The 25,530-nt window shown below is 39.0% G+C and overlaps 1 protein-coding gene across 1 annotated transcript in view; it reads left to right on the top strand.

Moving 5' to 3' along the window:
• The first annotated feature begins 6,907 nt into the window (after positions 1-6,907).
• Positions 6,908-25,530, top strand: part of VPS8 (VPS8 subunit of CORVET complex) — a 268,885-nt gene continuing 250,262 nt past the window's right edge. The window contains 3 exon segments of the mRNA XM_025451499.3: positions 6,908-7,034; positions 18,727-18,973; positions 20,139-20,207. Of these exon segments, the coding sequence (XP_025307284.3) occupies positions 18,821-18,973; positions 20,139-20,207 (222 nt within the window). The 5' untranslated portion in view covers positions 6,908-7,034; positions 18,727-18,820.

Below are 25,530 nucleotides of genomic sequence, written 5' to 3' on the forward strand. Positions count from 1 at the left end.
TGTTCTAGATGCGAGGGATAAAACCATAAAGGAAGCAGACAAAAATTGTAAATTTTCATAATGCCTATGTACCAGTGGAAAAGAAAGAAACTTAATGGATGAATAAAATATGTAGTAAGTTGGACTGCAGTGAATACTATAGAGAAAAATGAAGCCTAAGAGAGTAGCAAGGGGATTCTGGGGGAGGGAAGGGTGGTCAGGGGAAACCTCAGGGAGATGACCATGGAAGAGCCTGCAGGTGCCCTGCAGATATTCTGAGGGCTCCTCTACACTTCCTGGCCTCCCTTGTAGTAAAGTGGGCTAGGTGGTTGGTGCCAGCCAATGGACTATGAGCAGAAGGGGCACATGTCACTTTCTGGTCAATGTACTAGGAGCTAATGGGCCTTTTCCATCTCCCAGGCTTGGAGAGTTGGAGACTATGTTTTCAGCTGACAGTGTCACCTGATGGGAAGAACCATCTCAGAGACCTGGATGGAGAACGATCCTCCACCATCTGCCTTGTATTTATTCCTCTGACTAATGCAGTGGCATTTGAACAAAACCCCAAAGAAGGCTAGGCAGTGGCCCACGTGGTTATTTTGGCCAAGAGGTGGGGAGTGGTGAGGGGAGAGTGTTCCAGGCAGAGGGAACCTGAGAATGACAGCTGGATGAGCTTGAGTAACTTACAGATACCTGATTTCACTTCTGGATATTTTGACTCCATTAAGAACTTTGTATATCAGGTTCCTTCTTAAAAGAGGCCAATTTAGGGCAGCCCAGGTGGGTCAGTGGTTTAGCACTGCCTTCAGCCCAGGGCCTGATCTTGGAGACCCAGGATTGAGTCCTGTATCGGGCTCCCTGCATGGAGCCTGCTTCTCCTTCTGCCTGTGTCTCTGCCTCTCTCTTCTATCTCTCTCTGTGTGTGTCTCTCATGAATAAATAAATAAAATCTTTTTTTTTTTAAAAAAAGAGGCCAATTTATCCTGTGATTGTGAACAAAGAAAAAAAAATGACACACCCATCTCCCAGTCTCTGGCTCTGTTCCCAGGTCCTAACCATTCTTTCCTTCAGGATGGATGTGGCTCATTCATGATGCAATGTCATTAGCCATGTCTGGACCATGCTCTCCATCCTCCCTGTTGAGGAGAGTTGGAGAAGAAGGACTGTGTATGGGGACATCATCCAACAGCAACAGCCCTTGGGTGCTGCTCCCCTTCTAGCTCCTGGCCATCAGAACAGCCAACCCTCGCTCACTTCCCATGCTTTCAGGCTCCTATATTGCACAAGGGTTTTTTTTTTTTTTTTTTTTATCAGTTAAATTTCTCCTAAGACTTGTTCACAAAAGTTCCATTTTAATTACTATCTGTTCAATTGCTTTGTCTTACTTAAAAATAGAAGTTTAATAAATCCAAATATTCTTCTGTCTAGGTCTTACCAACCAAAGTAGGTCTTACCAACTTTGACAAATGTACATTTTAAGCCAAAACATACTCTCTGAACCCTAAACATAGTATAACTTTTGATACTCTTTCTAAAGGCAGGAAAATTATCACAGTATTCTGTATTTAAAAATTCCAATATAGAAGCTGATACCGGTTTTACCTTTTTATTTTTTCTTCTGATTTCTTTTTAAATTTTAATTCTAGTGTAGTGAACAGAGTGTTATAATTATTATGTTGTTTTCTTTTTTTTTTCATGAGAGACATACAGAGAGAGGCAGAGACATAGGCAGAGGGAGAAGCAGGCTCCCTGCGGGGAGCCCAATATGGGACTTGATCCCAGGACCCCAGGATCATAACCTGAGCCAAAGGCAGACACTCAGCCACTGAGTCACCCGGGTGCCCTAATTATTACCTTTTTATGAAAAATTCCACTGCCTATGCTTAGATAATTACAAATGAAACTTTAAAAAACTTTAAATATCAATGTTTCTTAAACATAAATAAATAATGCTCAGCTTCCTTAGAAGAGAAAAAGATTCTCACAGATCTCTAAAGTCTGCTTATTTTTATAATATTGCATACACACATATATATATACATATATATGGAAACACAAAACTAAGGAAAAGACTCCTTATTTTTACAGATTTTATGTATCTATAGAACCAAAACAAATTTATAAATTAAATACAAAGGGCGCTTGGTGGGCTTAGTTGGTAGAACATGTGACTCAATCTCTGGGTTGTGAGTTCAAGCTCCATGTTGGGTTTACTTAAGACAATAACAACAATAGCAAAATGAACTACCGAATGAGGAAACTAAAATTTATAACGTTGAATACAAGGAATATTTTGCTGAAACCAAATTGCTCCTTATAGCATGTTGTACTGATTGCATGAGCACACACATATTTAACCACACACCTTGTGATGACTCAATTCTCCTACGAAATTTTGTTTGTACAGTACACCGCAATATAATCTGGCTATAACTTGGTGTGGCCACATCATTTATTTTTAAAGTCCCTCTCTGTCTTTTTTTTTTTCTCATAAGTCTGCAACAATTCACTTAGTGGTATTTGCTAATCACAAATCCAAACATAGTGAAACTGCATTCCCAGAATAACTATAAAGGGTTGATAAATTTATAAAGATATTCTGCTTTACTAGTAATCCAAGACAAATGAAAACGAGAGGCCATTTCCTCTATCAAATTGGAGAAGCTTTTTTTAAAAGATAAAAAAAATGCTGTTGGGTATATGTTAGATGGGCACCCTTGAGCACTTCTGGTGAGAATGAAAGCTGCCCTGACCTTTCTGGAAAGCAATTTGGCAGAAGCTATTCACAGGCTGAAGCGCTTTCAAAGCCTTTGAGTCAGTAATTTCACTTATAGGTTTCTACCCTAAGGAAATAATTTTTAAATTTGGGCAAAGATCTTTGTATAAGGATATTCATGTCTATGTTCTTGTAAGCAGTGAAAAAATAGGTAACCTCCTACATGTCCAGAAATGAGAAATAAACTGTATTATCTGTTTTTTAAGTTTCTTTATTTGAAGAGTTTATTAATTTATTTTAAAGAATCTTTTTAAAAAAGATTATATTTATTTATTTGAGACAGAGAGAGAGAGAGTGTTCTTCCTCACTGAGCAGGGAGCCTGATGGACTCAATCCCAGGACACTGGGATGATGACCTGAGTCGAAGGCAGACACTTGACTGACTGAGCCACCCGAGTACCTGAAATAAACTATATCATCAGGGATCCCTGGGTGGCGCAGCTGTTTGGCGCCTGCCTTTGGCCCAGGGCGTGATTCTGGAGACCCGGGATCGAATCCCACATCGGGCTCCCGGTGCATGGAGCCTGCTTCTTCCTCTGCCTGTGTCTCTGCCTCTCTCTCTCTCTCTCTCGGTGACTATCATAAATAAATAAAAATTAAAGAAAAAACTATATCATCAAAAGTTATGTAGCCATTACAAATAATATTTGTGACAAATGTTAATAACAGTGGCTAGTGCTCAAGATATAATACTGAGCAAAAAAAAAAAAAAAAAAAAACAAAACCAAAAACAAAAAGGTAGTATATATACAGAGCTATATATTTATATAGTTCTATTATGTAAAAAAAAATGTAAATGTGTGAAGAAAAAGACTCAGTGAAAATAAGCCAAAATGATGAGTGCTATTTCCTGAAATGTGGGTAATTTATACTTTATTTTTTATATTTCTTGAATTTTTCAAGCTTCATTAATAAGCAAACAATATTTTCACTTTTTAATTAATGCAAACAGCCTTGTAAAAGATAGCATGTCAGCTTAGACTGTCCTAAAATAATTCTTATTGTGAGTTGTAATCACTTTCCTACAACATCCAGCAAGGGTCCTAGATTTACTTCCTAGAGTTACACAGAAAATGTCTATAACTGTTGTACAGATAATTTTAAAAGGTCAGTGAGCAACCTTCTCCACCTCCCACCATCATAACCCAGCCCCCCCATTTCAGCCAATTTCCTTTCTGCCCAACACTTTTAACAGGTCCCTGTTAGACACAGTTTCTGATCTCACCAGCCTGCTTACTCTGTTCCAGCCAGGCTCCTGTTTAATAGTTTTCCTCTAAAAATGTGATACTGAGAACTGAAGGCAGGTTTTCAGACTTCTAAAGCACAGCTATAGTCATGCCATTTCTCTGCTTAAGAACCTCCAGAGCCTCTTACCAGAAGAGCAGACGCCCCCAGCTTGGCATTCAATGTCCTCCTGGATCTGGTCCCAGTCTTTCCAGCCTTGTATCCTATTGTACCTTTAACACATTCTATGCCGTGCTTTCAAACTATGGGTTGCTGTGCATTAGTGAATCATGAAATTAACTTAGCAAGCAACATTTAAAAAAAATGGAATAAATATAAAATGCCAAGTTATACTGCACATACTAAAGCCAAATACTAAGATTTACACATAAACACAGTGTGTATGTATATACATATAACTATGTATGTATATTGTTAACCTGAAAAATAAAAGTTGTTTTTACCAGCAAAAATTGGTCTATTAGGGAATAACCAAGAATTAGAATTCCAGGCAAACTATAGGCAAGTCCAACAAACCCAAGGAACTTATTTGCTGGAGAAGAAGGGAAGTTGGTAGGGATTGTTCTGAAGGAAAGTCCATTGGTGAAAAACAGAAGTTCAGGTTTTTCATTGGCTCAGTTGCAGGGGTAGTTGATTCTTACAGGGAAAGCAATGTACATCTTTCCCTGTTGGGTCCTATAATTGATGATTATCTCTTTTTAAGTAGTCCTCTGTTTGGGTCTGTTTGTAATTGACAATTCTTCCTGTAATTGACATTGAGCAGTAGTTCATTCCCCATTCCAACCTCCCCTTCTAGCCTCCTGAGTCCAATTTAGTTAAGTTTTCTTTTTCTTTCTTTCTTTCTTTCTTTCTTTCTTTCTTTCTTTCTTTCTTTCTTTCTTTCTTTCTTTCTTTCTTTCTTTCTCTTTTTTCTTTCTTTCTTTCTTTCTTCTTTCTTTTTCTTTCTTTCTTCTTTCTTCTTTCTTCTTTCTTTCTTTCTTTCTTTCTTTCTTTCTTTCTTTCCTTTCCTTTCCTTTCCTTTCCTTTCTTCTTTCTCTTCTTTCTTTTTTAAAATATTTTATTTATTTATTCATGACAGACACAGAGAGAGAGAGAGAGGCAGAGACATAGGCAGAGAGAGAAGCAGGCTCCATGCAGGGAGCCCAGTGTGGGGCTCGATCCCAATCCCGGGTCACCAGGATCACACCTCGGGCTGAAGGCAGCACTAAACTGCTGGGCCACCGGGGCTGCCTTCTTTTTAATTTTTTTTTTTTTTTAGAGAGAGAGTGCAAGCAAGAATAGGGGGTGGGAGGAAGGGAGGAGGGGCAAAGGGAGAGGGAGAGAGAGAATCTAAAGCAGGCTCCTCCAGTACATGGTGGTCCATCTCATTACCCTGAGATCATGACCTGAGTTAAAATCAAGAAGCAGTTGCTTAATTGACTGATCCAACCAGTTGTACCTAGTGAAATTTCCCTTTATTATTTTTCACTATATATGCCTGTACACATATATATAGTGCATGTGTATATTTATATATGTAACTGAAATGTTTCTTACTGTAATGATCAAAAAGTTTGAAAGCCACTGCCCATGCCACAGCTCCATCAAGCAGCATCTAGTCCCCAATCTTGATTTGTCCTTTTTTTTTTTTTGCTTTTAAATTCTCTTTATTCATCCATGAGAGACATACAGAGAGAGGCAGAGAGAGAAGCAGGCTCCATGCAGGGAGCCTGATGTGGAACTCCATCCTGGGACTCCAAGATCACGCCCTGGGCCAAAGGCAGGCACTAAACCGCTGAGCCACTCAGGGATCCCAATTTGTCCTGTCTTTGATCCCATTGTTCCCTCAACTAGGCATTCTCCCTGCTTTCTGTCTACTGAAATCTTTTGGGGCCCTAATAAGACACCACCTCCTCCCTGAAGTGTTCCACCATTTTTCCTTACCCATGATCCTAAGTGATGGTCTCAACTTTCTTACTCAAAACAGCTTGCTTTGCATGTAGCTATGTTTGTATACTGACTGCTTAGACAAAGAGTGCCTGGGGGCAGGGCTGTGTGATCCCACTTCTGGGTCCTTCCAAGGCCCAGAAGTGTAGTGGAAGGACCCAGGAGTGTAGTGAGCCTAGTTGCTGTGCAATAAATATCTGCCCAACTGAATACTTTCTAAATTGCCTTCCAGGAGCATCTTCTGTTCTTCCCCCACCCATTTCCTTGACCACAGGCCCCAGCAGGCCTAACATCTATCCTTGGGCCTAGTGTTATCTACAGTGGTGGCTCTAAAATCCAGTCTGTCCTGACAGCTTTCATCTTTCTTCAGGGGGAATAAGAGATAGAAACATACATTTTTATTCCTTTAAAAGATAGCTTCTTTGTTTGAGAGTGTGTCTCTTTTAATTTTGGTGTTAAGATGTATTTTTTGTGGATCAATGTTGATGGTAAGTTAGAAAATGATGGGATCCCTGGGTGGTGCAGCGGTTTGGCGCCTGCCTTTGGCTCAGGACGCGATCCTGGAGACCTGGGATCAAATCCCACGTCGGGCTCCCGATGCATGGAGCCTGCTTCTCCCTCTACCTGTGTCTCTGCCTCGCTCTGTGTGTCTCTCATGAATAAATAAATAAAATATTTTTAAAAAATTGAGTGAAAATTTACTGGTTGCAAATTTCCAAAATTTGGGAATCAACTGCCCTTTCTTAGCTGGCTGAAGGGAGGCTCACTTTCTGAAAGGTCAGATGAATTCATTGACATAGGGCTGGAGGAGAGCTTCTCGTCCCATCTCAAAGACTGCTGTTTATTCGTCTGTGCTTCCCTCACGTTTCCATTCCCTTGTTCCCGAGGATGTTAATCACACATTAAATCCCTGGCCCGAGACAGTGCGCCTCTGGCCCTTTAAATGGGGGCGTGGCGTAGAGGGGCGGAGCGCCCGGGAGTGACAAGGGTGCGGGGAGGAAAGCGGAAGCGTGGCGGTCAGCGGTGTGTACTGCGCGTGCGTGAGCCTCCGGCAGGGGGCGGGGCCTCGGGCGCCGGGGGTCCTGGGCTGGAATGGCCGCAAGCGCAGGTATCGAGGCTCCCGGGAGCGGGCCAACGGGGTGGGGTCCCCCGCCCCCCCGTATGAGGAGCTGTCCCCCGGGCGGGAGGAGGATGCGCGCTGGGTTCCTGAACCTCAGCCCTTTCCCCGTGCGGTGGGGCGGCCTCGGACTGGCTGACGGCGCGGCCCCAGGCGGGCTAACTGGACCGGGGCCCACGGGCCGGGCGGGGTCGACTCCGGGGCGGAGAGGCGTGTCCTGGGTTTGGCCTGCCATTGGGTTAGGCGGTTTCCACCTGTTCGTAACAAATGTGAGGTTGAGGGACAGGTGCACCCACCTCCCCGGATTGTGAGGCCAGGAGGCGGGTGATTACCCCCCATCCCAGGACGGAGCAGCTGTGCAGCCAGGGGTGGGCCCCTCTGCGCCTCGAAGGTTGGGATGAGTGTGCCCCCCAGGTGTGAGGCCGAGGCCCGATGAGGCGTCCGCCTCTTAGGATTGGTGCGCACCCTTTGAGGCTGGTTCCAAGTGGTCTCTGCCTGCAAGGTGTGCTCCAGAGTGAGGGTGGAAGGAGGGCAGGTGGGTCTCTAAAGTTTGAGGCCACTCCTGTGTCCTGGTTTGTTCTCCAAGGGTGGTACGTGGGGCAAGAGGGAAACAGCTGCCTAAATTGTTTGGGTGTGCTTCAAAGGGAGGGTAGGGTGGGACGGAATAGGGTCAGTCAGGGAGGTTACAGGGCCATGGGTTATCAGGGGCACCCGGGAGCCTTCCTGAACTACGCTTGTCTTCTCCATAACCTCTTAATATTAGACTCCGAATGGACAGGAAGGCTTGTGTCCTCTGTATGCCCACCCTCTACCACTCCCCTCACCCCCCCCCCCAAAAAAAAAACACAAAACAATCATGGGCGTTGACTTGTGGCACCAACTCCCAATGTCTGTGATTGGGAGATAATTACACATCAGGTGTGTGTGTTTGAAGTCTGATACAAATGGGGATGGGTCATCTACCTAGGTTTCTGTAAGATATGGGTTTGCTTATGGTCAAGTTTAAGCAGTTAATAGATACTGAATCCTCTGGTAAAGCTGGCCTATTTCAGCAGAGTAAAGATAAGTGGGGGAAGAATTCTGCTTGAACTATTGGGCCCTTTGTGTCAAAGAGACATAGTTATATGTGAAAAAATACTTTCCAGAGCTCTCAGGTAATAGCATGTTGGTTATCCTTTATTTTCTTGGTATCTAGATTGGCATCAGCAGTTGGATATTTTTTGTCTTCAGGATATTGAGGCCTCTTTGGTGCTTTCTAGCTGTATCTCACTCTTCTATAAAGATGTCAGCCATTGTGGTACCAAATGTCAGTTATGTATGTGAATGAAAAGAGGGACATTTTGAACTTCAGGAAGTATGTTTAACTTTTGAACTGTTTATAGTCTTCACAGAGGTTAGATAGCATCCTGGTCTACAGCTTCAGGTGTGATCTGTATATATTTGTAAGGTCTTACTGTTCTAGTCTTTTTATTTTTTAAATATTTTATTTATTCATGAGAGAGGCAGAGACACAGGCAGAGGGAGAAGCAGGCCCCATGCAGGGAGCCTGACGTGGGGCTCGATCCCGGGTCTCCAGGATCACGCCCTGGGCTGAAGGCGGCGCTAAACTGCTGAGCCACCCAGGCTGCCCATACGGTTCTAGTCTTAACTGAATCTTGAATTAATGTTTGAATTATCTTCATTCTACCTAACAGCCCCTGTGTTAACATCTTCCCAGAATAAAGAGGAAACGCCTACCTTCTGTGGTTACAAATTCCAGGGAAGGACAATGGCCACAAGAATGTCACGTGCCTACTTTTCTGGTCAGATAGATAGTGTATTTGATTGGCAGCACCACCAAAATTACCTGGTTAGAGTGGAGGAGGAGCAGTTTCTCAAAGGAAAGATGGTGAAGTGATACTGTAACCAAAAGAAAATCAAATTTGTTTTTCCTCTGTAGTTCAGCAAGAAGTTTCCTTTTGCTCTTTACAAAAAAAAAAAAAAAAGAAAAAAAATCTCTTGTGACCTACATCCTTCTTGACATCTAACCAAGAGAAGTTGAGGTGACCGTTTAACTAATTGGAAGCTAATTAAGATGATTTGGAAGGCCACCATCTACTCAACCTACAACTGAATGGAATCTTGTCTTCTGTGCAGTTAACTTATAAGAATTCACTTATACCAATTTAGTGAAGAAGAAAGAAGAATGTATTTCAGCCTACACAAGGCCATGGAGAAGTTCTCTGAGAGGGGGAAGGTCTTTGAAGAGCGATTCTTATAATAGTAGGGACTTATTGGAAGCTGGAAAGAAGTGATATTTTTTTTTCCTCTTTCATTTATTTTACTTATACACATATAAAATTGGTGAATAACACTAGGTTTTATGTATAATATAAATATCTGTAGACCTAGTTCTTACTGTTATCTTGTATATTGTTACAGGGGATTAGTTTTTTCTTTTTTAGAATGTGGCAGAAGGTTGTGCCTGACAATTCATAATAGTAACTTAGTAACATAATAGTAACTTAGCACCATGCCCAGGCAGGTCTCAGGTACTCTTCTTTTCCTTCACTTTTCCTTTTAACATTTGTTGTTCTGTATGCATATACCAAGCTTTAAATAATTAGTCTTCTCATGTAGATATTTACTAGGAGAAGAGAAAGGGAAACAGGCTTGGGCTTTTTCATAGTGGCAGTTCTGAGCATTGCAGGCTTAAATGTGCCTGTTCTTGGAAAGAAACTCAGTGACCAAGTATGCATCTCATCCAAGTACATAGTAGTACATAGGGTCTGTTTCTGAAGTTCATGAGTAAGGTGAAACTTGAGTACCCCCTGAAAAATACCTAGGAAGGAGTCATGGTGGAGACTGACCTCTCTGTGAGGAAGTGCAAGACAGCCAGTTTTTGATCCATGTTATGCTATTTGTTATTTTGAGCACAGATGAAATGGATCATTAAGTATGAGGCATTTAAGAACTGAGACTGACCAGAAGGACGACGGATACCAATCTCCTCTTCCATGCTCACCCTGAAGTGTATAGTATTGAGTGGAATGGTGTATAGAGTTCCCATTTCTGTGTGAATCATTCTTTTTTTTTTTTTTCTTTTTATCTTTGCTGAAGATAATAGTTGAATTCCTGTAAATGGAATGGACGTATGATATATTTCCACTGTTTTCATCTTGACTTTTAGGCTGAATTAATGTAAAAGAATACAAAATGTGAAATTTTGGAGTTTGTGTCATGTAGCATATGAACTAAATGATCATTAAAAAAATCAGTGGTGAGGATTGTAAAAACAAAACAAAACAAAGCAAAAAACTCACCTAGGTGCAAAGACTGGAACTTGCTAGGTGGGAGGTTTTTGGAGGTAGAATGACTAACTCTAGCTTATTTTGAATGACCAGAATTGCTGTTTGAAGCCCTGGAAGCCAGTGATGCAGTGTTGCTTGGCTGCTTCTGGGGGGAGGAAGGAAGGGATTGGTGGGTTGATTAGCACTGGAAAAACAGTGATGAACAGGGCAGATCTGGTTTTTGCTCTCCTGGAACCTGCATTCCTTTCTTTCCTGAGGGAAGGGAATGGTGGTTTAGACACTGAAAAAATGATTGCAGTGTGACAAGTTTAGTGAAGGAGGAGAATGCTGTTATAAGTACATGTTAACAGGGAACCTAGTTTAGTTCAGTGGGACAAAAAGACTTTGAGGAAGCAAAGTTTTAGCTGATATCTGAGGGATGAATATGATCAACAGTAGTTGACAAGCCTGATTACATAAAGATAGAGCTCAATTATAACTTGGCTTACTACGGCATAGATTCCTATAGGCCATGAGTCAAATAATGTCCTATGAAGCTTAATAATTATATGCAATAAAAGTGATCCATTTAATTTGCAACATAGCTGTTAGTCCTGTCTTCCAATTCTTGTGTTAATCAGCAAATATTTATTGAATGTGTATACAGCCATGCAAGTCAGTGAGCCCAGTGATGTGCAGTACACAAAGAAACATGGCTGCATTTCTGTTGTATAGTTGGGGTCCAAAGACATAGCCACATGGTAAGTTAACTAATGAATCAATATGAGGAAAGTGCTGAGGCGCTGTTCTAAAGAAGACCTGCATTCTGGGTTCAGAGGATGTTTGGGGAAGGAAGGAAAGAAGGAACATGGGTAACTGGAGAGGAAAAGGAAAGGGAAGGTGAACTATCATGAGCAGACATGGAAGGAAAGGAGAAGCTCTTCTTGAAGGACTCTGAATACAGGTTAATAAGTTTAGTTGTAAAAGAAAGTGGTAAGGTCAGCTCATGTGACACCTGGAATCCTAGGTTTAGAATTTGGAATGTTTTTTTCTTCCAGATTTTTATTTAAATTCTAGTTGGTTAACATAGAGTGTAGTATTGGTTTCAGGAGTAGAATTCAGTGATTCATCATTTACATACCACCCCTGTGCTCATCATAACAAATGCCCTCCTTAATACCCATCACCCATTTAGCCCATCCCCTACCCACCCCCCTACATCAACCCTCAGTTCTCTGTTGTTAAGAGTCTCTTATGGTTTGCTACCCCCCTTCCTCTCCTTCCCAAATGTTCATCTGTTTTGTTAAGTTCCACGTATGAGTGAAATCATATGGTATTTATTTTTCTCTGACTTATTTCACTTAGCATAATACAGTCTAGTTCTATCCACATCATTGCAAATGGCAGGATTTCATTTTTTAATGACTGAGTAATATTCCATCACACACACACACACACACACACACACAGATACACATATCCCACATTTATCCATTCATCAGTCAGTGCACATTTAGGCTCATTCCATAATTTGGCTGTTGTTGATAATGCTGCTGTAAACATTGGGGTACATGTACCCTTTAGCATCAGTATTTTTGTATCCTTCGGGTAAATACCCAGTAGTGCAATTAGCTGGGTTGTAAGGTAGTTCTATTTTTTAACTTTTTGAGGAACCTCCATGCTGTTTTGCAGAGTGACTGCACCAGTTTGCATTCCTACCCACAGTGCAAAAGTGTTCCTCTTTCTCTGCATCTTCATCCACATCTGTTGTTTCCTGTGTTGTTAATTTTAGCTATTCTGACGAGTGTGAGGTGGTATCTCATCATGGTTTTGACTTATATTTCCTTGATGATGATTGATGTTGAGCATCTTTTCATGTGTCTGTTAGCCATTTGGATTTCTTCTTTGGAAAAATGTCTATTCATGTCTTCTGCCCATTTCTTAACTAGGTTATTTGTTTTTTGAGTTTGATAAGTTCTCTATAGATCTTGGATACTAACCCTTTATCAGATATGTCATTTGCAAATATCTTCTCTAATTCCATAGATTGCCGTAGTTTTGCTGATTTTCCTTTACTGTGGAGAAACTTTTTATTTTGATGAATTCCCAATAGTTTATTTTTTTTCTTTTGTTTACCTTACCTCTAGCAATGTGTCTAGTAAGTTACTACAGCTGAGGTCAAAGAGGTTTCTGTCTGTCTGTCTTCTAGGATTTTGATGGTTTTCTGTCTCACATTTAGGTCTTTCATCCATTTTGAATTTATTTTTGTGTATGGTGTAAGTGGTCCAGTTTCATTCTTCATGTAGCTGTCCAGTCTTCCCAACACCATTTGTTGAAGAGACTCTCTTTTTTCATTGAATAGTCTTTCCTGCTCTGTTGAAGATGAGTTGACCATATAGTTATAGGTAGAATTTGGAATTTTGTACTGTAGGCATTGGGGAGCTGTTCAAAATGAGTCCCTTTACTAGAGAAAGATATAGAAAACAAATAGAAATTAATCCTCTTTCATTTTTCTTCACAAAACAAACCACAAGAAGACAAAACAAAACAAACAAATGGAAGAAGAGAAATATTTGGATTGGAAAAGCCAGAAACAAAGTTGGAATGTAAAATTGTTTCTGTATCATGATTTTGTGATATCTTTCTGGGGATACAGTAAGTTAAAAAAAAACAAAACCAAAACTTGATTTGACTCACTGTACTGTGAAAAGTGTCTTATATGACATTTAGGAGGAAAAGAATATTAGTGAATTAAATAGGATACTGGACTTTGAGCACAGTTGGGAAGATCTGCCAAGGTAAAAACAAAACAACTACAACAACAACAAAAAAAATGATGGAAGACTTCCACATTAACTCAGCCTAATATGGGTCACATTCTAGAGTTCTTTTAATTTTTTTATTTTATTTTATTTATTTATGATAGGCACACAGTGAGAGAGAGAGAGGCAGAGACATAGGCAGAGGGAGAAGCAGGCTCCATGCACTGGGAGCCCGATGTGGGATTCGATATCGGGTCTCCAGGATCGCGCCCTGGGCCAAAGGCAGGCACTAAACTGCTGCGCCACCCAGGGATCCCACATTCTAGAGGTCTTATTCATTTAGCCAGGGTTAAAATGGGGTCATTGACATAATATTTATTTTTAAGTGGTTCTTGAATCTATTATTAATTGGTTGGAAATAACCTTATTAAGAGGGGATAGTTGTAAGAACTGTCAAGATGTCAGATAATGTTAAGTCAGAACTATTAAAATATTAGTTATCAGTGCTCAGAAGAGGACAACATACTGGGTAATCATGATTCTATGACATACATTTTCCTGTCAGATTAATATGATTTCATTCTGGGAGAGACTAGGAGACTATTGATTTTAACCATTATGTTGTCTACAGGTACTGTCTAGCTTGGCATCCCCTTAAGAACTATGGGAACACTAGATTGCAGGATGGTTGGGTGGAGAACTAGTTGTAGAATTTAGTCTCGAGAGGAAATTATCAGTAGTTTGTTGCCAACCTTTGTACTAGGATAGCACTTAAGTAGTATCTGAAGGCAGAGTCCTCAGCATGTGTAATAGTGTCATATATTAAGCATTTCATCATTGGTCCGTGTATTGGAATGAAGAGCTTGCTCACTATTTAGGCAACACTAAGTGATGAGGGAGGGATCAGTATTTCAGAATGTTGGCAATGTGGCTAGAAACAAATTAATTGAAGTTTGTTAATGTACTCATTTCCTATTCCTAATGTAACAAATTGCCACAAATGTAGTAACTTAAAAAAAACAGATTTATCATTTTATAGTTCTTTAGGTCACTAGATCAGCACTGGTCTTACTAAGCTAAAATCAAGCTTTGGCAGGGCTGGGGTCCTTCTAGAAGCTCAAGGAGAGAATTCATTTCCTTGCCTTTTGCAGCTTTTAAAGACTGCCTAAATTCCTTGGCTCCTGGCATCCTTCCTCATCTTAAAGCCTGTACTGTAGCATCTCTCTGACCCTGCTTTTGTTGTCATGTCTCTTCTCTGACACTCTTCTGCCTCCCTCTTCCACTTTTTAAGACCCTTGTGATTACATCGAGCCAACATGGATAACCTCCCCAACTCAAGATCCTATTTTAGTCACACCTGTGAAGTTCCTTTGGACATGTAAGGTAACATAGTTATAGGTTCTGGAGATTAGGACAGGCATCATTGAGCACTTCTATTTTGCCTACCACCGGGAGATTCAGGCACAGCTCAATTTCTAAAAAATTTGGAGACACTGCTCTAGTGAACTCTCCTTTTCTAAAAAAAGTCAGCATAGTGATCTTTTGATTCCTGGGTCTATTTGGGTTGAATAAATATGCTAACATGAAGGTATAATTGTTGGTAAGTGATAGAAGAGGAAGTGATGTGAAAGCATGATTTTAGAATGACTTGTTGTATATCACACTTACTATCATAATTAGACGTTTTTCTGAAGCATCTCTGATGCTTTGCTGTGGGCTGTACCTGTCTTAAATAAAATCCCTACCATTTAGTTCATGAAGAAACTTCTCATCTGAGAGCAGAAGTAAGTATAGCCTTCCAATAAGGTATAACTAGTTTAGTACTAGCTAGACCTTAAAAAAGTACCAATCTTGTTTCAGGATCTTAAACTTTGGAAGAATTTGGAAATCTTGAGGAAATTTTAAATGTTAATAGCAAGTATTTCTTGACTATTTCTGTGTCCCGGCATTCTAAATGTTTGCAGTCATTATTGTCATTCCTCACAGTAGCTCTGCAAAATAGTTGCATTCGTAAGAGGACTCTCTGTTTTAAGTGATTAAAAAAAAGAGAGCGCCGGGAGAGGATGCTGGCTTATGTAGCCAAAATACCAGAATGCTGTAGCCAGAGGGAATATCATAGAAGAAATGGGGTGTCCTGAGTGGTATCAGACATTCTTACCTCTTCTCTGGTTCTGTTTGTAGGTTGATTTTGTTCTTGCTAGAAATCCATTCCTAGAATATAAATTGTTAGTAGAGGTGGATCTCTAGTGATATGTGAAGTATGTGTTTAGGTGTTTAGTGGGTATGTATTGAATAAATGACCTCCTTTTCTGCAGAACAGGGTCAAGGGGAGGGTGGGGGTACTGCCCAGCCTTACTATTCATTGTTTAGAGAACAGTGGAAGCAGGTTTTCCTCACCAGTTCCATTTTAATGAATCCTAGTGAGGCACTCTAGCTACATATGCAGTCTCTGTTACTATGGGATTTTTTTTTTTAAATCTTTTTTTTTTTTTAAATTTTACTTATTTATGATAGTCACACAGAGAGAGAGAGAGGCAGAGACACAGGCAGAGGGAGAAGCAGGCTCCATGCACCGGGAGCCTGACGTGGGATTCGATCCCGGGTCTCCAGGATCGCGCCCTGGGCCAAAGGCAGGCGCCAAACCGCTGCGCCACCCAGGGATCCCACTATGGGATTTTTGATTGGCAGCCTCCATAAGAACCACATGGTTTGAGAGAGCCCTTCTCCCAATCAGAGGTGCTGCTCTGGGCAAACAACACAAATGGCCATAATATTTCATCTTAAAAGATATAGAAGTAGAGGGGCTCAGAATGGGTAGACAGATTGACCAGGGTCACAGATAGGAACTGGTAAAGCCCAGATTCAAATCTGATCTTTAACAGATTCTTTTATTTGTTTTTAAAGAATTTTTTTTTCTTGGTTTTGTTTTTTTAGTTTTTATTTATTTAACAGAGCATAAGTAGGGGGATCTGGAGGCAGGGAGAGAGGGAGAAGAGGCTCCTGACACAGGGCTTGATCCCAGGCCCTTGGGATCATGACCTGAGCCAAAGGCAGATCTGAACTGACGGCCGCTCAGGTGCCCCTTTACGGACTCTTTCGCTTATGTTCTCTGCACTTTGCCTGTATAGCACGATAACAGGAGCTCAGTGAAATGAAGGTTGGAAATGGAGTAGGGTAGCATGGCAAGATGGTGTTCTTTCTTCAGGAGATGCTTGATTACTTGAAACTTCTTGAGTATGGTATTGGTGTTCACGGATGCTGAGTTGCCCTGAGAACCTTTTAACTAACACCAGATAGGAGGTATAAAAAAAAGAGCCAGAAAAGACTGTTTTACTTCCTGAGTTATTTTGGAAAGACAAATGTGAAGAATGAGATATTTTCATTTATTAAATCATTTAAATAAAAGTAATTTTTTTTTTGGATTTGGCTATTGTGGTCTTCTTCCCCCCCCCACCTTTTTTTTAATGTGTAAGAATGAAACTTAACTGTCCTCAGGAATCACTGAATGTGAATTAGATTATGCATGTTTGCAAACATTCCTGAACTGTTTGTAATCATTTTTCCTAAGTGGTACAAATAAGAGAACTTTATTAAAAGGAACTTGTATTTGTCCGTGAGTCAATTCCATCTTCTTTGAAGAAGAGCATAAACATAAATATTGCTTCTGCCCTTGGCTTACTGCAAAAGGAGAAGTACATTTAGTACCTGAGATTGGAAAGCTACTTTGAAATGTTGCCAGATACATAGTACCCTCAGTTATGTCTCCTAGGAATGTATTTGGTATCATGTGTTTGTAGGACCAAACCTTAGAGTCTATCTTCTCTAACATGTGAAAGAGATTAGTCTGTATTTGGTAATATACCAAATGTACTAGCTAGAAAAATTGGTTTCAGCTCTTTAAAAAATCTGTCTTCATAAGTCTACATGTCTTACATGTAGTAGATGTTCATTTCTTTTAATCTGGTAAAAATGAAATTTGAACAAAGTGAAATTCATCATAAATAAAAAAGCCTACTTAGATAAAATTGTCAGTTAATTCTGGGTATTTAAAAAAAACAATAGCAACTAATTTTCTTTCTTTTTAAAACTAATTTTCAACTTTTATTTTATTTTAAGATTTTATTTATTTATTCAAGAGAGACACACACAGAGAGAGGAAGAGACATAGGCAGAGGGAGAAGCAGACTCCATACAGGAAGCCTGATGTGGGACTCGATCCTGGGACTCCAGGATCATGCCCTGAGCTGAAGGCAGGTGCTTAACTGCTGAGCCACCCAGGGGTCCCAATTTTCAACTTTTAAAAGTTCTTTTTTTTTTTAATTTTTATTTATTTATGATAGTCACACAGAGAGAGAGAGAGGCGCAGAGACATAGGCAGAGGGAGAAGCAGGCTCCATGCACCGGGAGCCTGACGTGGGATTCGATCCCGGATCTCCAGGATCGCTCCCTGGGCCAAAGGCAGGCGCTAAACCGCTGCGCCACCCAGAGATCCCCTAAAAGTTAGTTCTTTTAAAGTTAAAATTAGTTAGTGGCTTAGTTGCCAGCCTTTCTTTTGCCTTCACTTCATTAGAGCACGAATGAGAGAAGTTCATATGGTGGGGAGGGTGGTGGACAGTGGACAGTATGTAGTTTGAAAAAGGTTCTCACAGGGAGTAACCTGCGTATTCCTGGGTACCGTGGAAAAACACTCTAGAAAATAAAATGACCTTTGCTTTTACTGTCATTACTATGATATTATTTCTATTTTCAAATTATTACTTCTTTATTTCTAAATAGGCAGAGCTAAGTAATGGACTTTTAAAAATTTGGTCACTTGTAGCCTAATTATAACACCATCTAAAATCATTTAAGGACAAATTTTATCATTAAACTTATAATGATTTTTTTCCTGAATACGTTTTTAGTTTTCTAGTGATTTTGCAGACAATTGTTTTTAAACAATTTTTCAGGTAAACAAAACTATTTCATTGTATCTTTTAGAGCTATGAAATCTATAAAACATTTGCATATATTTTTCTTTAGTATTTCAGTTTTCTCTGAGAATGTCCGTGTTTTTCTGTGACTAGCTTTCTTACTAGAAATCCCTCACTGGCTGTGGTATTATTTTATTCTGGCATCATTGTCTCCCATAATAGATCTGAACATTTAGGTTTGCTAGTGTCCTATTAAGTAGCTAGCCAGCTATCTGTCCTGGGGCCTCAAGTGTTTACACTAAGCTCCCTGAGAGATCTGTGGCCCTGGGTGGATGCCCATAACAAGACTGAACTGGGGAACTGGAGATCTACTCTAGGATTTGGAAGTTTGAGGGAGGGGGTTAATTGCAGTTCTTGGCACCAGTTTACTCTCATGCTGTTAAAATGTGAATCTGGATGGTACCAAGTCTAGTGGCCAAACTTAAGTCTATTGCTGTCACCAGACTTCATGACTTTGGGTGGTGGGCCACTTCCCAGACTCCTGAGTTAGATGTTCCTCCTTTGTGCTCCCATAGCAATTCTCCCTCAGTGTCATACCTCAAACCATGTTGATTTCTCATTGCCTTACAATCAGATGATTCAGTGAAAGAATTGATTTCCACAAAAGTGAACAAGTAAGTCTTTGGAATGTCCAATTGAGGAAATCTAAATAATGTCTATATTTTTCTTTTTTAAAAAGAGTCATCGTTCAAGTCGTCATGATCTAAGGTCAAAAATCAAAACAAAACAAAAACTTGCTTGGATTGACTAAATTACAATTATTATAAGTAAATATGGAAAATGAACCAGACCATGAAAATGTGGAACAGAGCCTTTGTGCCAAGACTACTGAAGAAGAGCTGAATAAGTCTTTCAATCTTGAAGCTTCCCTTTCAAAATTCTCTTACATAGATTTGGACAAGGAACTGGAGTTCAAAAATGATCTGGTAAAAATTCAGCTTTTGTCAAGTGATGATGTTGATTAGAGCTATGACCTAAAGACTCAATCTGTCATTTTGCATGAATTAATAGAAGTCTATATGCAGTCTTGTGAGATATCACTCTTAATTTGTGTATGTCATTACTGTTTATGAAGCACTTTAACATATGTTTTCATTTGAGCTTCAGACACTTTGATAATTCACTTTGTAGAGGAAGGAGAAGCTGAAGTGCAGATGGCTATGTTAAGTGAATGCTCAAGATCATAGACTAGTGGTAGGTTTAGAAATCTTGTGCAGTGATTTTTTTAAAGCAATATTTTATTTATTTTTTTAGAGTAGGCTCTGCACCCAGCTTGAGACATGAACTTGTAACCCCAAAATCAAGTTGCATGCTCTACTGACTGAGCCAGCTAGGCACCCCATGTACAGGGATTTTTTTTTTTTTTCCCATTGATTTGATTGTAATTAAGTTTTTGTTACCAGGAGAATATTTAATGACAATTTGTTTGACCTAATCACTTCTCACCATAATTTTGACATAACTAAGAAATGCAATGTCAGACCTTTGTATATTGCTTATGACCTTTTTACTATTATTTATTTATGTTTAAAGATTTATTTAATTATTCATGAGAGACACAGACTGAGAGAGAGAGGCAGAGATATAGGCAGAGGGAGAAGCAGGCTCCTCGTAGGGAGCCAGATGTGGGACTTGATCCTGGATCCTGGGATCACGACCTGAGCCGAAGGCAGGTGCCCAACTGCTGAGCAACCCGGGCATCCCATGCTTATGACCTTGATATTGTTCTGTATATTGCTTTCTACACTTAGAAAATTGAGGCTTGTTATGAGACATGCTGTTTTGTCCTGTTTAAGAATGCAAGTGTCAAAGTCCTTAAACAGAAGCTTTCTGGATAGGGCTGTCAGGATGGTGCAGTCAGTGCATATTTGCTTTTGATAATCACTGAATATGTGTCTAGGATAGGAAACAATTCCATAGTCTTTTGACCTGACCTTAACTACCATGGATCATTGAATTAGCTCTCTGCACGATCAGTTTGGTGATATGTTGGTCTCTTAATTGGTAATTATTCTAATAAATTAAAACACCCTCATGATTCTAAGAGGGAAAGCAACATTATATGAACATTAATTTCTTTTCTCTATTTAGATTGATGACAAGGAGTTTGATATTCCTCAAGTTGATACTCCACCAACACTGGAAAGCATACTCAATGAGGTAAGTATATATTAATGATCACTGTCATTTTATGGAATTGATTTTAATGCTTTTGGGTTAAATTATAATGTATGTATCTAGATCTGCACTGTCCTATAGTGACTAGAGCCATTAGTCACATGTGGCAATTTAAATTAATTATAATTAAGTAAAAATTAAAAATTCCATCTCTCAGTTGTACAGGTACATTTTTTTTTTTTTTTTTTTGGTACAGGTACATTTTAAGTGCTCAGTTGACACATGTGGCTAATGGCTGCTATAGTGGACAGCACAGATGCAGAATATTTCCATTATTGCCGAAAGTTCTGTTGAACAGCACTTATCTGGACTGTGAACTTCTCAAGGGCAGAAACCATGTCTTGCTCATGTCTGTGCCCAACACAATGCCTCATACTTGGTAGATTTGAGGAAATGTTTTAGTAAGCAAGTTGAAATACTAAATATATGTCACTTTTGAGATTTTTATTATGTTTTAATAATGTCATCTCTACCAGTGATACTCCAATAGCTCATCCTTAGATACTAGAAAGTAGCTGTAACCATGAAATACATCTTGTCACCCTTCTATGTAAAGGAAAAACCTCCAAAATGTATTTTATGAGTACCATCTTTGCTAAAAAGTTTCTCAGAGTTTTGAAATGTTATTCTTTTCTGAATTAGCAGGTCATAAAGACCTTATAAAGGAATTTTGTGGAAGTAACACTGTTGAAGTATGCAAGCTTTTATGTATCTTGCATCTGCTGACAATTCTTCAACTCCATCTTCTTAATCTTTTAAAAACTTACTTAAGACTCTTCTTGGAAGTTTTAACTTCTAATTCAAGAAAGATTTTTAAATGTGTGAATCTATTTTGGATCCATATTTTTTTAAAAGAAAATAATGCAGAGGTTCCCCAAAGGAAATGCCCACTGATCCCATAGCTGTGAATGAGTTGGGTCTTGGTCTTTATTACTTTTCACCTATACTTTGGGGGGCATAGCCAACACTTTATAGGAAGCAAACTATTTTCTCTATGAAATTGTATCTTTTATTATTCTTGATGACTTTAATTTCTATTTTTTTATATCAGTTTGATGTTGCTGTTACTTTGAATATATTTTAGCTTAAAAAATGTATGATCTGTGTTAAGACATAGCATTTTAAATTTTGACAAAGAAGGCATTGATCAATGAAGGAATAATCGGTTATGGTGATACTTATTTACTGCTTGATAACAGGAAATCTTTCATTTAGAGATGAAGAGATTAATTTTAGTCAATTTTGTTAACATCTTATTAATATCCTCATTTCAATTATTTTACTAAGTGTAAAAAAAAAAGTAATCTTAGAAAGTTGTGTGTAAAGCCATATTTGGAAATATTTGTATAAAAAAGGCAAAGGGTACCACCTGGGTGACTCAGTCAGTTGAACATTTGACTCTTAATTTCAGCCCAGATCATGATTTGAGGGTTGTGGATCAAGCCCTGTGTTGGGCTCCATACTCAACAGGGAATCTGCTTGAGATTCTCCTTCTCCCTTTGCCCCTCCCCCTGATGCCTCTCTCTTTTTCCCTCTAAAATAAATCTTCAAAAAAATGTTAAAATGCTCATATGACTAAAACTAGTTCATAATGAAGAAAAATATCTTTGCACAATATACTTATCTATGAATAACAGTAAGTACGGTCATTAGTGGTTTACTGACAATACTATCTGAGAAGATAATATCCTGTAGTAATTTGGGTGCCTTGTTTATTTGGGTCATAGTATTAGATACTGGGATTATTAAATGCTCTGACTTTGAGAAATAGTAATGGACATTGGCCAGCCTTCACACCTCCAAGGAGCTAGGCAGATGGATAAGTGAAAGCAAAAATAAAATTTAAATTGTAGAACATTATGAAGACTGTTGGGGGAAGAAGTATTAAACTGATTTTAGGAAAGAAAAAAAGCAGTGGAAAGGGCAGAAGTGCAAAGTGTGAATAAGCACTCACTCCAGGATATATGGTTGCATATACTTGATAATGTTCATTAATATCATCCTGCAGAGAGGCTGGAAAGAAATGGACATCTAAGATGTTTTATAGAATGGAAAGTTAGAGATTACTGGGACATCCTGAATCTCAGAATTTAGGGCATGAAATAATGGTCCTAGGCCTTGTCATTAATTGAAACTATGCTTCCTCTGAGGTTTTTAATTGTGAAATTCCATTCTTTAACTATAGCCACCCGCTTGCCTCCCATTTTCCTACTTCCTTAAACCTGTTCTTTGACGTAATCAGGACCAAGTCTCTGTTCCTTCCTAGTCTCCCAGTCTGGGTAGTTCCTGCTTCACTTCATTGCTACTATACAGCTGGAAATTTATTTTGAACTTTTTATTCAAGTGTAGCATATGTATAGAAAAAGTGCATACATTGTTAAGTGTGTAGCTTGGTGAATTTTCACAAACTTCACCACTGAACTTGGTGAATTTTCACAAACTTCACCACTGAACTTGGTGAATTTTCACAAACTGAAAAATAATCTAGGTGAAGAAATAAAACATTTCTAACACTCCAGAATCTCTTGTGCCACTTTAGTGCCTAACCCCAGGATAATCACAATCCTTACCTCTCTAGCATTGATCAGCTTTCTTGCTTTGAACTTCATATAAATGGAATTATATAGTATGTACTTTTGTGTGTCTGACTTGCATTTCAATATTATATTTTTAGATTTATTCATTTTTGTATATAATTGTTCATTCACATACAAGAAGTTCTTTATGTATATACCATTATTTATTCATTTTACTTTTGATGGGCATTTGTGTAATTTCCAATTTCTGGCTGCTATGAAAAGTTGCTGTGAATATTCTTACCGGTGTCTTTAGGTATGCATATACATATACACACATTTCTGTTGGTTTTATAGTTAGAAATAGTAAAATTGCTAGGTCATCAGATACGGGTATATTCAGCTTTAGTAGATACTGCTACAGGTTTTTTAAAGTGGTCAGAGTAATTCATACTTCCAGCAGCCGTATATAGGAGTTCCAATTACCATATCCTCAATCAACTTTTGAATATTCTCTTTTTCAGTTTATCCATTCAGTTCTTACAGGTGTATAGTGATATCATAGTTTTAATATGAATTTTCCTAAAGACAGACGAAATTGGGTGCCTGGACATAGGGTTAGGCCATTTGGATGTCTCTTTTTTGAATTGCCTTATCATGTCTTTTGCTCATTTTTAAAAAAAAATGTATTTATAGGAGTTCTTTATATGTGATGTATAGACCCTTTATTAGGTGCATATATTGCAAATATCTCTTTCCATTCTGTGGGTTACTATTAGCAGTTTCTTTTGAACAGAAGTTATTAATGTAGTTAGCTTATTTTGTTTTTCCATTATGGTTAATTTTTGTGTGTCTTGTTTTAAGAAAATTTTTGAAAATTCCAAGGTCATGGTGATGCTATTTTATCTTGTTTTAAAATCTTTATTTTTCTACCTTTCAAACTTAAATCTGCAATTCATCTAGAATTTTTTTTTATGTGATGGTGTGAGGTGAAATCCAGCACCATTTACTGAAAAAAATATTTGGTGTCACTTTTGTTTTAAATCAGGAGATCATATATGTGTGGGTCTGATTCCATTGGTCTTTCTACACTTGCCCCAATATCACATTCTAATTGTTGATATAATAGGTTTTTATATCTAGTAGTCTGAAATCTTTGTTGTTGTTCTTCAAGATTGCCTTGCTTATTCTTGTAAATTTGCATTTCCATGTAAATTTTAGAATCACTTTATTAGTTTACACACACAGACATACACACTGAAATTTGATAAGATTATGTAGATTTTGCATATCAGTGCAGGAAAAATTGATCTCTGCTATGTAGATAGTTACTTTATTTTATTATTATCTTTTAGATAGTAATTTTAAATTCAGCCTTCTTGATAATAAGCTCAATTCTCTTCTTTCCTCCACTTGTTCTTTCATGTATTCTGTAAGCCCTCAACCCTGACTTAATTTAACTGATCTGTTTTCTTTAATTGTATCCCCAGGCTGCTTAAGAAAAATCAGATAAAATACTGATTGACCCTCTTGCTTATGGCCTTAGTGCTGCAGTTCTAATTTCTGAATTACTTCCTTTCCCTACAGAAGTTGTTCCACTCTGTACAGTTCTCAAGAGACATTCTCTCTTTGCTAATTTTAACCTTGTTCTTTTTATATTTTTAAGATCTTATTTTTTTTATTCATGAGAGACACAGAGAGGCAGAGACATAGATAGAGGGAGAAGCACTCCCTGTGGGGAGCCTGATGCAAGACTCGATCCCAGGACCCCAGGATCATGCCCTGAGCCAAAGGCAGACACTCAACCACTGAGCCACCCAGGCGTCCCTCTGACCTTGTTCTTAATAGATGCATGTGTACATAGATATTTGAAAAGCAGTTGGAAATATGGGCCTAAACCTCAAGAGAAATGTTGATACTGAAGATACAGCTTTTGGAGTCATTAGCATGATATGGTACTTGAAGCTATGGGTATGGATTAGCTTGTTCATACAGGAAGCGTATGGAGTTGGAAGAGAGGAGAGCTAAGAATATAATCCCAGGGAATAGTATCAATTAGAGGTTGGGCTGAGGAGAAAATAGAGAACACTACAGGTAGAAGAGGTCTTGTAAGTTGGGAGGAGTAGCGGAAAAGAGATATACTGGAAACCAAGGGAAAAGAAAGTTTCAAGAAGTAGGGAATGGTCAATAGTGTTAAATAATTCTAGAGGACAAGGGCATGCTAACTGAAAATAGGCCAGTGGATTTGGCTGTCACCTCCAGCAGAGGTAGTAGTTAGTAGCAAGCAGTGGTGGAGAGAATGGAGGTAATGAGTTGAGATTGCTCTCTGGTGAGTGTCACTGGGAATGGTAAGCCAGAACACAGTCCGGCTGAAAGAGGAGAGTGATCAGAGCATTTTTCTTTAATGTCTGTTGCCCAGAATCAACCTGTTCAAAGCTAAACTCCTCATTCTGCTTTATCTGCTATTTTTACATTCTTTGCTTTCCTATCTCGGGAATATCACCTTTTGTCTAGTTGTTCAAGCTGGAAACCTTGGAATTCTCTTTGATTTCTCCCTTACCTCCCCACCTCCCGGCCCCCGTCATTTAGATGGTAACCAGGGACTTTGGGTTTTCTCAGTAACATCTCTTTCATTATTCCTTCTCTTGACTTCTTCTGCTGTATTCTTAGGCTCCACTCTCCTCTTTTTCCTTGACATTGCCATACCTTCTTACTGGTTCATAATAGTTTCCTTGCCTCAGTTTCCCCCAGCCCCCTCATCCATCTTCCTACTGCCCCATTTATTGTTG

This window comes from Canis lupus, chromosome 34, assembly GCF_003254725.2.
Source record: "Canis lupus dingo isolate Sandy chromosome 34, ASM325472v2, whole genome shotgun sequence".
NCBI lineage: Eukaryota > Metazoa > Chordata > Mammalia > Carnivora > Canidae > Canis > Canis lupus.